The sequence below is a fragment of the Pteropus alecto genome, unplaced genomic scaffold (assembly GCF_000325575.1).
Source record: "Pteropus alecto unplaced genomic scaffold, ASM32557v1 scaffold45, whole genome shotgun sequence".
Taxonomy (NCBI): Eukaryota; Metazoa; Chordata; class Mammalia; order Chiroptera; family Pteropodidae; genus Pteropus; species Pteropus alecto.
In genome coordinates, this window is record NW_006442491.1 from 25,774,479 (window position 1) to 25,792,819 (window position 18,341).

At 37.2% G+C, this 18,341-nt stretch overlaps 1 protein-coding gene and 1 pseudogene across 1 annotated transcript in view; one reads left to right on the plus strand and one right to left on the minus strand.

Annotated features, from left to right (window-relative positions):
* Positions 1-18,341, plus strand: part of TOP1 (DNA topoisomerase I) — a 78,639-nt gene that overhangs the window by 22,481 nt on the left and 37,817 nt on the right. The window contains exons 3-5 of the mRNA XM_006921816.3: positions 5,047-5,149; positions 15,168-15,291; positions 16,629-16,684. Coding sequence (XP_006921878.1) covers positions 5,047-5,149; positions 15,168-15,291; positions 16,629-16,684 — 283 coding nt within the window. The remainder of the gene's footprint in view (positions 1-5,046; positions 5,150-15,167; positions 15,292-16,628; positions 16,685-18,341) is intronic.
* Positions 15,889-16,007, minus strand: LOC112471113 (annotated as a pseudogene).

An 18,341-nucleotide genomic window follows, 5' to 3' on the forward strand; every position in this document is an offset into this window, starting at 1 on the left:
CATACTTTCCCTTTGTCATTTGGAAATCCCTTTACTTTAAAATCTTTGTTAACTTCAGAGAACACATTAGATAATAATAACAAAAGATGTTGATTCCTATTCTCTCTATTCATTTACTTATCTAGCCTATGGAATAGCCCAAGATAGAGTGAAAGGAATTAGTTGTTAGACGCCTTCTTCTCAGGACTGCCTTATTTCAGGGGTATTCTTATGTCTTCATCTTGAATTTTTGAATGCTAAGAATTGAAATAATTGTTATCAGGAGGTTATTAGGTGGCCTTAATTCACACTGAATTAGGTTTTCTGGTGATTTAATTTGCAGTGGTTTGCATCTTTCATTTCTAATCTATCAATTTCAACACAGTTCTTTTTGCATTTAACAGATACTTTAAGTGGCAAGATCCTTTCTCCAAAACATTTTTAACAGTATCTATTCTTGGATGAATTCCAGTTAAGAGGCAAGGGTATGTACTATGTACTAAAAGTCATCTTCAAGGCCATTAAGTAAACTGTCTACAAACATTTTCACTATGAAGGATGTAGATCCAGTATGCTTCTCTTTTAGTCAGATGCCCTACTGAAACCTTAAATACAATATGACTTCAATTAGTTTCATCATTTCTCCAGTCTTTTTCCTTCTCCCCACCTTTGTTCTGCACAGCTTTCGTGTGTCTTCAAAGCCACTTCGATCTTCTAGTCACAGGGGCCCAAAGCCTTTGAATCTCTTTGACTGTTCCCTCTGCATCTATTACACAGAGCCAGTGAGTTCCTGGAACTAAGTTTTACTTCCATTTTCCTCAACTTGCTTTTTACGTTTTTTTCCTTCCTTCTCAGCCCCATTGTTATCACTTTTTTCTAGACTGCTTCAAAAACCACTAGCTAGTTATTCTGCTTTTACCTTTCTACCCACACTGCCCTTCAGGTAATCTTCCTTAAGTATGACTTTTATTTTGTTCTTTTTCTGCTTAAAGTGGCTCCCTGTTATCCTAAGAGTAGGACATCCTGGCTCTTGGGTTAATTTTATTTATCATGCTTTATCTCTTACTGCTCCTTAACACAAATCCTCTCTAGTCTTCTCCTTGCCGTACCCTTATATAATAAGAAAAAAATAAGGGATTGGAAGGGAAGAAGCCTAAAGGCAGTGTTTGCTTTTAACTTTTTACTATGACAAGTTTCAAGCATATATAACAGTAGAGAGAGTAGCATAATGAACTCCTGCGTAAGCTGTTCACCCATTTCAGTAACTCAACTTTTGCCAGTCTTGTTTTATCTATCCCTATATCTTTCCCCCACTCCTGACTTCTTTTTCTCCGAGGGTATTTTAAAGTAGACATCATTAACCGTATATACGTTCTAAGCCATTATTTTCTCTATCAATTTACCTAGTGCAGATCATCTCTACAGTATCCCTGTCAGTTGATAATTTAGTTTGTTTATACATACTTTTGGTGTTCAGGAGGCACCCCATTCTGTTTTGCCTCCTCTCTCATTTCTCCTCAGAAGACCTAGCCTGCCACGTGGGCCTATACTGTAGCCAGTCTGGTATTTGAAGTTGTCATATACTTTTTGGTACCTGTCACAGCACACATAACACAATTTGAGCGTATAGTAGACATATAATAATTTCTTTTTAAAGTAGGGACACTTGGAGTTTAGATCTTTGACTTAGGTCTTATTTGTATCCGTGGATTATTTACGTACATCCTTAAGTTTCTTATCAGACGTTTTGGTTTTACATTTTTAGATTAGCTATTGCTTTAAAAGACTTTGGGGACCTGGCATTTAAATAAACTTTAAAGGGTTGTGTGTTTTAAAAGACTATTGGCAGGCTGATTATCTGAAACCTACCTGGAATTACTTACAATTTATCTTTTACTTAGTTTCTTTGCTCTTTAAATTTAGTGCGTCTTTAAGTTTAGTGAATTAAACTACTTTTTCTTTGTTTACATCAGTACTTGTCAAAATAAATTGTTATAGTGATAATTTTTTTAAATAACCTTTTAATTATAAAAGTGATTTACATAGGAAAAAATTGGAAAACAAGGCGAAATATATACACAAAAAATCAAGTTGGTCATAAATTTACCCCCCCACACAAAGACAACTACTTTTGTTTAACATTTTGGTCTCTGCCTTCTAGTCTTTTTCATACATGTTTGTTTGTGTGTTTGTTGAATTATACACAAGAGTAATTTTTAAAAAATTACATCCCTTCCATAGCCTTGGGTCATAATGGCAGATCTTAATGTTCTGTGTCTTGTTTGTTAAATCTGGCCTATAAAAGAAATCAGACAACACAGACTTCATTCCAGGTTGTACTGCTGGTGGCATGCTTTGCCATTATTATGATTTTAATGAAACAGAAGTAATTGGGAGTATTTATTACTGTCAAGAAATCAGGGGCTACTAGCTTAGTATATAGGATTGACTCAGCATTTGGAAGTTTTAGATATGAGACTTTTTAGAAGTTGGAGTGTTTTGTATACTGCATGGAAGATTAGGTTCAAGTTCTACTTCTGAAACCATATGATTTTATTTTTCCCATCTCTGGGATGAGAAATTCCTATAGCTAGGGGTGTGGTCATGCAAATTTCTGTTTCCATTGGACCCGGCACAGAATATAGACTTAAAGGATTATGCCAAATGTGGCTTCTTTTGCTGTGAGCCAGGAATGGGATAAACACACACATTCCCTGTACATTACTATTAGTTATCTATTCCTAGGAAACGTGTGACCTCAAAATTTAGCAGCTTAAAACAACAAACATTTGTTTTCTCACTAGTTTCTGTGAGCCAGGATTTCAGGAGCAGCTTAGCTGGGTGGTTTTGGCTCAGAGTCTGTCGCGAGATTGTAGTCATCTGAAGGCCACTTACCTGAGACTTGAGGACCTACTTCCAAGATGGTTGACTCACACGGCTGTTGTCAGGAAGTTTCAGTTCCTCCACATGGTCTTCTCCATAGGGCTGCTTAAGTGTCCTAACAGTGGCAGCTGGCTTCCCTCAGAGCAAGGAGAAAGATCCAGTGCTTATTATGACCTAGTGTCAGAAGTTACATACTGACATTTCCACTTTGTCTTATTTTTTGGGAGAGTGTCACTAAGTGCATACATTCCAGGAGAAGAAATTAGGGCAAACCTCTTGAAAGGATTATCAGTCTGTTGGGCGTATTTTAAAACACATGTGTTCCATACATAAACTTCCAGTTGATTCATATTCAGCTTTGGGGTGACTTGACTTTAGTAAACTGCATTTTTAATAGCCTCTTGGATTAATTTTGATATACATTAGATTTTGAGAGTCACTAGTTTAAATCGTGATGGATAACCATGTTCAGGGATCAAAAGATACAAGAATGTCTCCAGATGCTCCTATGAACACAAACATCTAGCTAGCCTTTTCTTTTCTAAAAGAAATTGACTGATTGGATCTAAAAGTTACATGGAAATGCAGGAGACATAGAATAGCCAAAACTTTTTGAAAAATAATACTAAAGTACTTATTATCTAATTTCAAAACCTACTATGAAAAAGAAAACCTTACTATAAAGCTATAGTAGTCAAGATAGTGTCCGTTTGTGTAAGGATAGGATAGAGTTCAGAAATGGATCTATGATTACATGGTCACTTCATTTTTAGTAAAGAGGTCAAGGCAGTTCAATGGGGTAAGGCAGTATTCAAAATAATGGTGATAGAACAACCGTACATCTTTATAGATTAAAAAATGTACCCTGTCCCTTACCACTGTAAAACTCCTACGGAAAAAAAGTATTCACAATATATAACAAAAAAAATTATAATTTAAAATAAAGAACTCTTACAACTCAGTAATAAGAAAATAAACAAATATTTTTAAAATGGAAAGATTTGAAGAGGTACTTCACCAAAGAAGGATATGTAAGTGGCCAATAAACACATGAAAAGATGCTCATAATTTAATTAGGAAACTTGGATTAAAACCATAGTGAGATTCTACAACACATCTGCTATAGAATGGTTAAATTTAAAGACTGATAATACTAGGTGTTGGGAGAATTTGTAGCGTTTGGAACTCTAATTCATTGTTGGTGGGAATGTATAATGGTAGAACCACTTTGGAATAGTTTGGCGGTTTCCTGTAAAGTTAAACATTTGACTCAGTAATTTTGCTACTGAGATGTACCCAAGAGAAATGGAAACAGGTCTACACAAAGACTTTTTTTTTTTTTTTAAATTTATAACTAATGCCTGAAAACAATTCACTTGTCTTCAGCTAGTTGACTAGATAAATTGTAAGGTATCCATCAATGGAATAACTACTCAGCAATAAAATCTAATCAACTATTAATACATCCAGCATCATAAATGAATGTCAGAAATATTATGGTGAATGAAAGAAGTCAGACGCAAAAGAGTAAATTTTATGATTTCTTTCAAATGAAACTCTCTAGAAATATAGGCAAATCTATTTGATAGTGCTGGCAGATCCGTGGTTGCTTCAGGCTGGGAGGTAGAAGATGGGAGTTGTCTGGGAATGGGCACAAGGGATGCTTTCTGGGGTCATGGAATTATGGTGGGGATTATACTTGTGCATATATTTGTTACACTTATCACACTATCTTTGAAATGTGTTTTTTTTTTTTACTGTATGTTAATTATACTTCATTAAAGTTACTTTAAGAACCTATCTCTTGAAGTTTATATTTTCCAGAAGTTACATAGATAACCATGTAATCTTGAGAGTCACTGTTCAAGATTTATGACTTTGTATCATTTATAGCTTAATTTTAATAGTACCAGATCTAGGAGAATGCCAAACTGTTGCTTTTACAGTAGAATTGACTTCCCTCCCCCACTGCATGTTTGTAACACATGTCTTGGTTTTAGAGGCAGGGTAATGGGATACCTTGTCTGGGCTGCTTTGGGAAATCTTTCCTTCCAATGGAATGTGCTGTTATGGCTATCATGCCATTTGAATCCTGTCATTGTGCTTCTTGACTAGCTCATCAAGGTAGGCAGGCAGGAGATAGCGTCTGACTCCTCTTAACTGACTCATCTTTTATGGTTGCAGATTCTCATAAACACAAAGATAAACACAAAGATCGGGAACACAGGCACAAAGAGCACAAGAAGGACAAGGAAAAGGACCGAGAAAAGTCCAAACATAGCAACAGGTAAGGATTGAACCAGCAAGTCCTCCATTTAAGAGGGGGTTGGCTGTGGCTTGGCTCACCTGGAGTAGATCTTAACTTGAGCTACAGGTAAATAGTATGGATAGCAAAGTAAGCAGAGGCTGTACTTGATTCCAGAGTTGCTAAGAGGATGACCTTGATAATTCAGGCCTTACTGGGGATGCCATGGTTCAGATCAGGGTGTATAAAGCAAGTATGGTAAATTTTTTTTCAATATATACCTCATTAAAAATATAATTTTATGTAAATAGCTATGGATTCATTATAACATATGATAGCATTTAATCAATTATCCAGAGAGCTTGCCTTGATAAAAGGTGACTGGATTGGAGACATGACTTTTTTTTTCTTTTTGTACTTTTAAAGCATATAAATTAAAAATTCTTAACTTGGATTTCCATGGTCAGTGAAATTAAAAATTCTTAACTTGGATTTCCATGGTCAGTGAGTCCCCGCAATCATATGCAAAAGATGGGGTATATGCGATTTTCCTGGAGAGAGCATTCCTAGCTTTCTTCAGATTACCAGAGGAGTTCAGCTCTCACAGAAACCAGTCACCACCAATGTAAATGAAACTCAGTAGTGCTGCCCTCTGGAATCCAAGCCTCAGAAAGATGTTTTCTTGTTTGTTTTGCTTCCATTTTTGGGGGTAGGAGGCAAGTGGTTAAGCCCAAAGATGCGTAGGGTATCTTTGGATATAGTATGACTTGTTGAAAATGAGGACTTACACTTCCGTTTTAAAGGCAGTTAGTGAGAAAGCCATATGGTATTCCATAGTGGCCTAAATTTTGTTAGAAAGGAATATAAAGATCAATCATTTATTGGAACAAGTGCCTCCAGCCTCGAGTTTCTTAGAACTGCAGTTGACCCTTGAACAACTTGGGTTTGAACTGCACAGGTACATGTATACACAGATTTTTTTCAATAAATACTGTGAATGTGTTTTCTTTATGATTTTCTTAATATTTTCTTCTATAGCTTTATTGTAAGAATACAGTATGTGTTAATTGACTCTCTGTGTTATCAGTAAGGCTTCCAGTCAACAGTAGGCTATGAGTAGTTAAGTTTTTGTGAGTTCAAAAGTTATAATACGTAGATTTTTGACTGCGTGTGGGGTAAGGGGTTGGTCCCCTCTAACTCCCACTTTGTTCAAGGGTCAGCAATACTTTATTAGCTTGGCTTATTGTCTGCAGAGAAGTTAAAGTGAGAACTGCTTTCTAACTCTGTTCTTTTTATGAATCATGAGATTTAAAAAATTTTTTTAATGAATCCTTTTGAATAAGTCTTTCCAAATCATTAAAATAACCAGATTAGTTTTCTCTAGTGGGAATGTTTCTTAATGAATCATCTGCCATTCCTGTGGTCTTTTTTCCCCATCTCTCATTCATTTCCTACCACTTGATCATCTAGTTCTGTGTTTATTACTCTAGTGAATTTAATCTCAGTAGTTGAACCAGTCTCAGTTCAAATGCATCTTCTCTAGTTTATATTTGTCTAGCTCTTATTAGTATCTACCAAAGTAGATTTGAAAGCAGAGAATATTGCCAAGAATAAAGAAGTTCATTTCATAATGATAAAAGGGACTAAATAATCAGGAGGACATATAACAGTTATAAATGTTTATGCACTAATATCAGAGCCTCAAAATACATGAAGTAAAAACTGATAGAACTGCAAAGAGAAATAGAAAATTCATAATTATAGTCAGATTTTACTACTCTTTCCTCAGTCGACAGTATAGTATAAGCAGAGTGAAAATCATTAAGGATGTAGACTACTTGAACGTCATCAACCACCTCGATTTAATTGACACAATATTACACTCAACAGCAGAAACACATGGAACATTTGCCAAGATACACCGTATTCTGGTGCCAACCCTCCTTAAAACCAATTTGCCTTGGCTTTCATACCTCCATTCTTTTCCGCCTTCCTGGCCACCTTTTTCATCTCTTCCAGTGTGCATAGTGATTTTCTAACAGTCTTTGGCTCTCTTCCCCTGCTGCTTCTCTTGCCATTTACCCTTCTCTCACAATCTATATCCAGTCTTGCTGAACTTCTTTTTATTTTCTTAAATGCAGCATGTTTTCTAATAACCTCTACCTAGGCTTTAACACATGCTGTTACTGGTTCTGGAATACTCTATTGCCTTCTTAGTATCCTTCTTTTAGTTGAGGCTTAGACGTGACTTCTTCCAGGTATCCTTTCTGTTCACCACCTCATGTTAAGTGTCACTTCTGTTTGCCCTCTGGCACTTTGAATATACCCCTATCATAATAATTACCACATTGTGTTGGTGTTGTAATTGTCCCTTTACTTTTCCATATGCCCCACTAGACTCTTAAGTTCCCTAGGAGCAGAGTTGGAGTCTGTTGTATTCGTTTTACATCTCCAGGGCTTAGTATAATACCTGGCAGATAGGTGGCACTTAGTATATATTTATTGAATCAGTGAGTGGATGATATACACCGTTTATCATCTTCTCTCTTCTTTTCACACAGTCATCGTATTTTACAGGATAGTTCCCATTGGCCATCCTATTTTTCAAACAAGTTTTTTGTGTTTGTGGTGAAATATACACAAAGTTTGCTGTTTTGAAGTGGTATTAAGTACATTCACAATATTATACAACCATCACCCGTATCCATCTGCAAAACTTTTTCATCATCCCAAATAATCTCCGAACCCATTAAACAATACCTCCCATTCTCTCTTACTCCCATCCTTGGCAACTTCTGTGTTCTACTTTCTACTTCTATGAATTTGCCTATTCTAGGTACCTCATATAAGTAGAATCATAAAATATTTGTCTTTTTTGTGTCTGCCTTATTTCTCTTAGCATAATGTTTCCAAGGTTCATCCAGTGAATACTGTGAACATGCAAAAGGATTTATATTCCTTTTTTCTGGCTGAATAATATTCTGTTTTACATCTATACCATTCATCTGTTGGTGGACATTTGGATTTTTTTTCACCTTTTGGCTATTGTGAATAATGCTACTATGAACATGGGAGTACGAATATGTTTGAGTCTCTGCTCTCAATTCTTTTGAGTATATACTTCGGAGAAGAATTGCTAGATCATGTCAAACAAGTATTTTTATCCTGCCTGCCATATTTATGCTTTACTGGTTAATGTGAAGTGCCAGAAAAATGAGCTTATTTTTGACCATGAAGAACTTCATCATCTGAGGAAAATGCTTATAGATCAAAGAAATGCTAATTTTTATGTTACCAGAAAGCTGTCCAAAAAGACTTAAAAAAGATAGAGGTTAATATTGAAAACATAAGCTTTTAAAAATCGATCCCTTCTTCTCTGGAACATTTACTTCACCAGCTGTAATTTACAATTGTGGGAGAAATGATTAGGTAAAAGTGGCATAAAAGGCTTTGGGATGTAAGTTTGGCCCTGTCCTGTTTTACCAGAATCTCCTTTTTAAAAATAAAGGATATGATTTTAGTGTCAATTTTTCTTGAGAAGTCCACAATAGCTTAATCACCTATCTAGGAGAAGACCTTGTCCTAGCATTCATGCGATCTTGGCTAGGTTAAATAACCTGTATTAATTCAGCTTTCTCATCTTTTTTTGGGTTTCTTCATATTAATATATGCTTCAGAGGGGACCCATGGGAGCATAAAAGCTCTTTAACTGTGAACTGTTACAAATGTGGGAGATGATATTTTGTACATCTATCAAAGCATACTTTCCCAAGGTTATAGCATAGGTAAATTCAGGAATTTCTTCTATACAATTTTGTGCCTTTTAATATTTTCTTTATTTCTAATCAGAATACTTGAGAAAATGATAGCCTCTTTGCCAAGAGGCACTGGAAAACCTGGCCTGAATTTCTGTTTACATATGACTAAATCTAGCTTTGGATCTCTAATTCACATGTAAGTTTAAGATAGTTTAAGCAGGTGATGTGTTATAAGCAGACTTTTTTTTTTTTTTTTTTTAAGGCGAGGCAACCTTTGGTTGACCTCACAGATAGCAAGGACCTTGTCAGCTTACAATCCCTTATTTTTTTTATTTTTATTTATTTTTTAAAAATTTTTATGCCTATAGCACCTGGTCTTCCTAGGTGGTCTCCAGGCCCGACCCTGCTTAGCTTCCGAGATCAGACGGGATCGGGCTTGTTTAGGGTGGCATGGCCGTGTACAGCAGGCTTTTAAATACTTCCTGTTTGGCCTCTATTGACACACTACCTCTCTGCAACAAAGGAAGTGTATTGGTTATAGTCCAGTAAAATCTCGTACACTGTGTTCCTTTTTTAAGTGACTTCTGATCTTTCTAGTAGTTTTGGATTTATTCATTTTTATTCTTTAGCAGATTAAGGAAACCTTGAGGATTATTAATCACCTCTGAAGCTCAGAATAATTAAGATTTAGCATTTCTGTTAGAAAATGCTGCACTTTATTCCAGCACTTCGTAACAGTAATGGGTTTCTATGTTCCTTATTTCTCTACATCAATCACTTCTCATTAGGCTACCCTTAGGACCCAAATCCAGTAGGCATCTTTCTCCTGCATAGTAACACGTACTGCATACTTGGAGTGTCAGAGGGTGGGAAACCAGCCTTTCTGCTGAGAGAGAATGGAATGTAGACCCACCCCTCAGGGGATCCCATCCTATTCCTGTGTGTTGTCCTTTATTGTTCTCACTCAGGACACAAAATAAGGGAGAAGGGGGTATTAAAGAACATTCCATCTTATCTCTTCAATGTGTGGACAGGAGTCTGAAGTGATGGCTCAGAGTCACAAGGCAATGTGGTGGTAGAGTGAGGGTGAGAAACCGGGGATTCTGAATCCAAGTGTGTTTTTCTCCCACTATATTATTTCTTCTAGTACAAAATTTTAAAAAATCTCCCTCCTTAAGGAAGATTCATTGTATAGTTAAGGTTTTAAAATTCCAGATCATTTCAGGCACTGCTTCTTTCTCTTCAGGCTCCAAATACATAAAGTTTTTGGCACTACAAATATTAATCTCATTAAATGAAAACACCATCTTCGACTATCTCCTGTTTGGCCTGTAACATCACAGGAAGATTTTATACAAGTCAAATAAAAATATTTTTTCTATTTATCTCTGGCACTGCTTCCTTCTTTCTGCTAGCATTTATCTTTAGCACTCTAGGTCCTTTCAAAAATATGTATAAATTCTCTCAAAAGAAACAAAAGAAATACTCTAACCAGATTCTAAGGAATCACTGGGCTTGTATGATTTCACCAGATATTTTTCTTGAGAGGTTGCATTCTTAGCCATAAATTATCTTTTAACACTAGACCTATTCTGTAAATAACATTATTAAAAGCAATTGGGGGAGGGGTGGTTTTAGAAAATAAAGGACTATCAGATGTGAAAAACATGATTCCTCCTAGTTTTTCACTGTGTGCATCTCTTGCCAGTTTTAAACCTGGCATTCAGGCTAGAGTGACAAATTTGTGGAAAGCCAGGGAAGACAGAAAAGCATTGCTGTGAAATAGTAAGGAAAGTGCTTTTCCAGCCATGTTGGCAGCACTAGTCTATACAGCCAGTGTGAGAAGTATCTGTGAATAAGGATGCTTTTGGTTTCTGCTTTCCCTTCAGTTCCAAATCCTTGAATTAGAATTGAGAGAATGTAGGATCTTAGGAAAAAAACACTGGAATTAAGCAACCGGTTCTCAGATTAGGGGAAATTTTTCTGAATTTAGTCAACTAGAGGTGGCTTTGAATCTTTCAGTTTCTTCTCCTTGGCATTGACTTCTGCTTGTCCAGATTCTGCTGGTGTGGTAGATCTTATCCCCAGACAGACACGAGCCCTGGGCCTCAAGGAGTCAGCATCTGTGCATAACCAATACTTGAGTGTTTTCTCAGAGTTCCTGATGATGAAATTCATATTTCACCCAAAAGTGCTACCGTTCCAGAGATTCTAGAATGCTAGCTACTGTCTGTATTTGGGCCTTCAGTGTGTCCCAGACTAAACTCATTCTTAAAACGTATTTATTCTTCAGATCTTTTTGTTCCTTATTATAATCAGTTTTAGCATTTCTTCCAGTTTTTCTTATTTAGCCTAGCCTCACTGAGTTTCTTTAATACCTCAATCATCTGTTCTGTAGTCTCTGTACTTAGCAGTATTGTAGCCTTCAGTTATATTGAAAGCCCTTTTTTTGACTTTGACATGTGTATGGAATATGTATGGAAAATTAGAATCAGCATAAACACAGAGTAACATCTCTTAAAACAGGCAGTCAACACATGAACTCTTCAGCACTGATCAGAATTTCCATCATTCTCTGTCGTTGGAAAAGGTGCTACTCTTTAAGCCACCATAAAAGTCAAACCAGTTTTAAGCATTTCGGAAAAAGGTACATGTTAGCAAATCCTGAATGATGATGAGTCATCCTAACTGATCCCAGATTGGCTTCATTTTCTATCACTGGCCAAATCCCGTTTCTCATTTCTATGGCACAGCCTTAGACATGCATCTGTATCACAGGATTTTGTCCTTGAGGTGCATTTGCTACTTACTTTAGGTAGATTCCTAGGAAAGACTGGCTCTGGGGCTTGCTTTTTGCCAGCACTCCTGCCTGTGTGGGGTTATGGATGAAGGAGAGGACTCCCAGTCTTTCACTCTCTATGTCAGGAGGCAGAGACAAGGAACAGCACCTGACAAGTAGGTATGATGTTAGCATTGTGTTCAGAGGTTTAAAGGGCTCCGTAACAGTTGCCTGTGGAATAGCTCGTACCACAAGATGTTCTTAACCCTGAATCATCTGAGCTCACTAAGGATAAAAAGTTAAAACCTGCTCTTTTACATCTAAACAGTTGGGAGAGTGAGTTTTCTTTGGAAAGTCAAATTGATAGTTTCATCTCATTCTGGTCTTTGTGATTAATTACAACCTGCAAAGGGGTTAGTACTACTCTTGGAGGAACTTTAAATTTCCTGAATAGATTTCTCTCTGGTTAGCTGGCAGAGGAAGTATCTTGACTTTCTTTTTTTTCACTTATCTAGGGTACCCTAGGTACTGTCACATTGCCTTGTCATTTATTGTCTCTTTTCCCTGATCTCTGTTTTGTGTGTTAATAAACAGCAAAGCTGGAAACTGGAAGGCTGTATGTACTCTTACAGGTGCCCATGCCTTGATTGCCAAAAGACTAGAAAGCCAGTTTTGTAGTGAAACAGACTAATTCTAAGAGTTGCTTTCTTCCAGAAAGAGAACAGGCTGAGGGGTGGAACATAAAGGAAGGTAGAGTGTTTCTAAACTTAGATTCCTGAATTATAGTTTTGTGGAAAGACAAAATGAGGAGCAGCTATCCCAAAGGTTTCATCATTTCAAAAATCCAGGATCTCTATTTGAGAAAGTTTCTACTTGATGGTAAAATAAAGTTTTGACCTTAATGTCAAATCTCAGACTGCTATGTATTTATCTCTAACGTTAGTCTACCTTAAATAGTGGATATCAATTTCATGGAAATGTAAAGTTCAGAAGTGCTCTAAACTTGGAGATGAAAGTGCTGAGTTTAAATCTTAACTTCACTTCTTCCTAACATGTAACTTTGATTAAGACTGACCCACTGGCTCCTGTTTCTAAATCAGTCTAAGGAGAGAATAAAACCTACCTCACAGGAATGTTGTGGGGATTGAATGAGATGACGTATGAGAAATGAGAAAACAAGCACAATGCTTGCTTAGAAACTGTTTTTTTCCCCCCTTACTTTAGGAGGGGAAAGGTATTTTCATTCATCAATATTATAGATGTAATTGTTCTAAACTTCTTTAAGTCAAAAACTTATAGATGACCATTAATTTCTTTTATAGTTAATGTTAAAACCAACTAAAACAACGCTTGTATAATGGAATAGTGATATTACCATACATTTTGTTGGTAGTATCAAAACCATGCGCTTTTGATTTCATATGTGTAAACTCCTGAAGGATCGGTTGTAATCTCAGCAACTTTGCTATTTCACCCATCATTCTAAAGCTGGAGTGTTAATGCAATAGGGAGTCATTTTCGTACAAAGGTTAGAATAAATTTTTTGATAAAATGTTGTATTTTGGTAAAAACAGATTTTGAGAATACACTGAGTTAGAGTGACATGATAAAGATGCTGAGAACAAAAAGCGTAGTGGGAAAACTTGATCTCTATGTGCCTCCAGGCACACTGGAGCTAAGCAAAGAAAAGTTTGCTCATGTAGAAACTTGCTTTTTCAGTGTGTGGCAGATCTAAATAACCTAATGAGAGCAACATAGAAGAGTACATAAACAAGGGAAACCCCCCAATCTGTGACAGTCCCTAGATCTTCCCTAACCTGTAGTTCTGTTTCTGCTGGCCTCCCCACCTCCGCCCTCCTGGCTAGATTTCGTAGAGTGTCTGCTTATTTATTACCCAAACTCCTGTCTCAAATTGGATCTCCTTTTGTGTACAGACATGTATGTGACAGCAGATGCTCTTCTGATCCAGGTTCTGTGGCTCTCACCTAATTGATTGCCATCATTTGTTTCACCCTTTTTGGCCTGCGATGTAGCCAAGTATGCTGGCCAAATCACTTTAGAGCAGACTTCATGGGGTGGACATAACCTAATGAGATCATTGCTGGTAAAATCTATTTTTTCCAGGCTGAAGGTGTTAAATGTGACAGATGGGAAATACAGTCTATGGTGGGAAAGGCTCAAGAGCTGATGCTGCCTATAGATAGGCCTGACTGTCTCTGTCAGCTGGGGTTGCTGTCAGCCATTTTGTGCCTAGGGCGGACCCCCAGTTCATAGCACTTGAATTCAAGCTCCCTTTTGTTAACTTGTGGCATGTATTGGTTGATGATATGAACAAGGTTTCTAAACTGTCTGGCCAGTGCTCAGAAGAAAACAGTCATCTAGTATTCCACCACCTTAAATTACAGCTGTGATTTCTGCTTATTGCCTTTTTAGTCTTTGTCCACATGAATGTTTTTATATAATTGCAGTCATTTTGTATACCTGTGCATTGTTCTGCGCCATTTTATACATGGGACTTGAGTGTCTGTGGATTTAGTATCTGTGTTGGGAGAGGGTGGTGTGTCCCCCTTGATACCAAGGGAAGACTATGTTCTTTTTTTTTCATTTGTCATAAAAATTTTCCATGTATATTTGTAGAACTCATAAATTATAGCACATTAGCTATCTAATTTGGTATATATCACAGTTTCTTCCTCGTTACTCACTAAGGTTGTATCTAGTTTCTTGGTGGTGGTTTGTTTTTGTTTGCTTCTTGTTGTGGGAAACATAAAAATGAACATCTTTTTGTAATGTTATTTCCCAAACACATTTCCAGGAGCTAGATCTCAGGATATGAACATTTTAATGGCTTTTGGCTTTGTAACGTCACATTTTGTTTTCCAGAGGAGCAATGCCTTTTTAGTGCTACCAGTATGTCCACAAACCCCTTCAAAAGCAAGGCTTTTAAACATTCAACACAGGACATGCCTTTGCTTTTAGTTGCATCTTTTCTTATTGGAGGAAAGGACCATGCAGGATATCTCAGTCCTGTCTAGAGTAACTAACTTTTCCTAGTTAAAGCTAGCAGGAAATGTCTGTGGTATTGAGCTGCTTACTGAACGAAGTCCTGCCTTGGCTACATGTATGGTAGGGCTCAAGTCTGGCACAGAGCCACCAAATACATTTTTGGCGAGTGGTTTTTACCCCCTTCATATCAGATGTGAAAGTTCAAGTTAGAGCTTTTATTATAGTTTTTTGCTGGTAGAATGTTGTACAGTGGGGCTTACTGTATATAGTCTTAGTCACTTAAAAAAATGTCCAGGTTTGTTTAGAATGGCAATGTTTATCTATTTGGTTCCTTTGCTCCTTCGAAAAAAATAAAAACATCAAACAAGGTAAAGTCCCGTGTAGCCAAAAGCCTCTACTTGAACCTTCGTTTCCATGGTTCCTGTTATCTTAGGGTATCTTGTGAGTTGATCTTGTAAAATGAACCCTGTGGTCCCTATTCTGGACCAATTAACCCTTTGTGTCTTATTTTTCACAGTGAACATAAAGATTCTGAAAAGAAACACAAAGAGAAGGAGAAAACCAAACACAAAGATGGAAGTTCAGAAAAACATAAAGACAAACATAAAGACAGAGACAAGGAGAAACGAAAGGAGGAGAAGGTACAGAACTTTGCAATGGGAGGGAAGAGGGTGCAAGATGTACTTTTCATTTTATTTACCTTTTAAAGCAGGTAATGAAAGTACCTTCATTATATAGTAAGAGCCCTTGGCCTTTGATGAAAAAGTCTCTGTCAGGAGACTTTAGAGCCAACCATAGTCAAACTATGAAAACCAGAGCCCTTTACCACTGTATTTACAGTATCAAATCTCTCCATATCATTATTTTACTTTATATGACAAATGGATAAATTGAAGATATAAGGTTTCTAGAAATGTCAGTTTTTTTAATGGGGAAAATTAACTCTTTTGGGGGGAGAAGGCTTACTGCTATGTTGGTCATGTGTGAATGAAGGTTCTTGAGTGAAAATTTGGTGATGCTGGTGCCTTTTCTGGCTTTTGATTTCAACATAACCAGTACAAGCCTTCTCAAAATGGCTAGGCAAATCTGGCTGTGAATGAGTAGTGCTGTACACAGACTTTTAAAAAATTGTTTTTATTTTAGTTTTTAAAAAAGTAACATAGCTACTTCATGAATTCAGACAATATGAAATAGAGAATGTAGTGAAAAATAACATTTCCTTTTTTTTTTTTTTTAAATGCCTATAGAACCTGGTATTTCTAGATAGTCTCCCATCTAAGTACTAACCAGGCCCGACCCTGCTTAGTTTCCGAGATCAGATGAGATCGGGCACGTTCACGGTGGCATGGCCATAGACATAACATTTCCCTTTTATCCTGACTGACTGGCCTCCATCTTTCCTTTTCCAGAGGCAGCGCAATACCAGTTATTTTGTATTCTTCCAGGGTGGGTGTGGGTGTGTGTGTGTGTGTCTGTCTGTCTGTCTGTCTGTCTGTCTTTGTGTATACATGTGAAGATTTCTGAAAGACCTAGAGTATCCAGCAGATCTAGAAAATGGGGAGTTGAAGGAGGAGAATGTTAATATACTTTGCAGAGAAGGCAAGAAGTAGACTATTTCTTTTTGTTTTGTTTTTTAATTTCCTCTGTACTGCCAAGGGCAAATCCTTGAGAGGTGGAGTATATTTACTAAGGAAGGGGGACTTGCCATAGTTTAAAGGTTAAAATGGTCATTTTTAAGGGAAAAATTTCTCAGTGAATTGGACAATTCATCCTCAAAAATTGTGAAAAAAAAACAAAAACAAAAACAACAAGGCTTAGAATAATATGAAGATCTTCAGTTCACCTGTTAAACGAGAAAAGTCCGTCTGTGATCAAGAAGCCCTAAGAGTTGAGGCCTAATATTCTCAAAAAAGAGAGAAGCTTCTTCAAATGTAGTCCTTTTAAAATACTCATCAGTCACTATTGTTTTACCTTTCAGATTAGAGCTTCTGGGGATGCAAAAATAAAGAAAGAAAAGGAAAATGGCTTCTCCAGGTAAGACTCTTCTGCTTTTCTTTCTGTGTGTGTGCCCCGCAGGCTAGCTGCCCAGGTTGTATTGTTGCCTGAGTTTACCTGAAACACACTGACCTGGCCACCTCCCAGTTTCCAAGGAAGTCAGCTCTGACCGGAGTTGGTCTAAGCCACCTTGAGCATTTCTAGAGTGCCGTTTAGCGAGACTGACCAGTACATTTCCCAGAAGTTATTTTGAATATAAAAGGTTAACAGGAAGAAATTCTTAAAAATTGAGATATAATTTACATACCATAAAATTCACCCTTTGAGTGTATAGTTTATTGGTTTTTAGTATATTTCACAAGGTTGTGTAACCTCCCCATTACTGCACTATCTAATTTCAGAATATTTTTATCATCCCCCCCAAAAAACTTCATACTCAGTCAGTAGTAATTATGGAGTTTCCTGAAAAAAGCCCTACTCTGAGTTTCTCCGTAGTAATATTCTGAGGCTCAGACATAGATGCCTACTTGACCTACATTTTCGGGATTGTTGTAGATTTGAGTAGAAATGTTATCTCTGTTCTAGAAGGAGAGGAAAATACGCACAATCTAGAGGTCACTTTTCCTGTGCTATTTTTGACCTTATGATTCTGTTTTCCTCATCAGCCTCAACTCCCTAAAATAAGCCCGAAAGTCCCCTCTAGTTTCAAAAAACGAGAAGTTTTTGATCATACGCTCTCGCTCACCTTCACCAACAATAGAATGGATTTTCTAGGAGTTGTTGGAAGAAGTGTTTGCATTATTGACTAGGACAGAGTGTTTTGAGAGTTTTGCTTCCTTGAAACTTTGAACTTTCAGTTTCGTTTGAGAGCATTTTTGAAAATTGTGCCATGTCCTCTGGGTCCCTTAGACTAGGAGAAGCAGGAGCCCTCTTCAGGCATGTTTCGTAACTGTTCTAGGAATGTAGAATGATAAAATTCAAGAATCATTAGAGCTGTAAGGACTCTGGACTTGGTGTAGTCCTGGATTCAGTTTCAGACTTTATGGGTTAGCAGATTAGAAACACACCCTTTGAATCAGTGGTCTGTGTATTCACTTGCTGGACTGCTTGTTACCTTGCTTGTGTGTCTTTGCAGAGAATCCAGATGCTGCACTGGGTGGAACTAGTTTTATGGTAAATTGTTTTAGAAAAACCTCTTCTGGCCTAGTAACCTTTGCCACGTTTTTAACTTCACCTGTGACGATGCTAGGATCTAGTATTTACTTAACTAGTTGGATAAATGGCACTGTTTCTTTCTTTGTGGTGCAGAACTTTTGGAAATTTTGGACCCTTGGGTCTATGTTGGTCATTTCTCTGGTTGTGGGGAAAATAGCTTTAGAGGCTGGCATTTGGGGAGTGTGCAGAAATAAGAAAAGAAAGCTAATTTCTTTAAACATTCGAATTCTGTTGCAAGCAAGGGGATCCAGTATGCTTGAGGGGGTGAGAGGGGCGTGGCATTGTCTATTCTTAAAATCCGGTGAATATCTTGACTTTCCTTTGCTGCAGAGTCTGGAAGCTTATCCTTTGGACCCCTTAGAAATGAGAAGTTTCCTGTCCAGAGGCCATTCCCTATACCGAGTTAGTTAGCTCTGTAAGTGCTTCTGGCTGTAAGCAGTGAGGTTCTGATGAGATGTGCCAGGCCAGGGAACATCCCAAG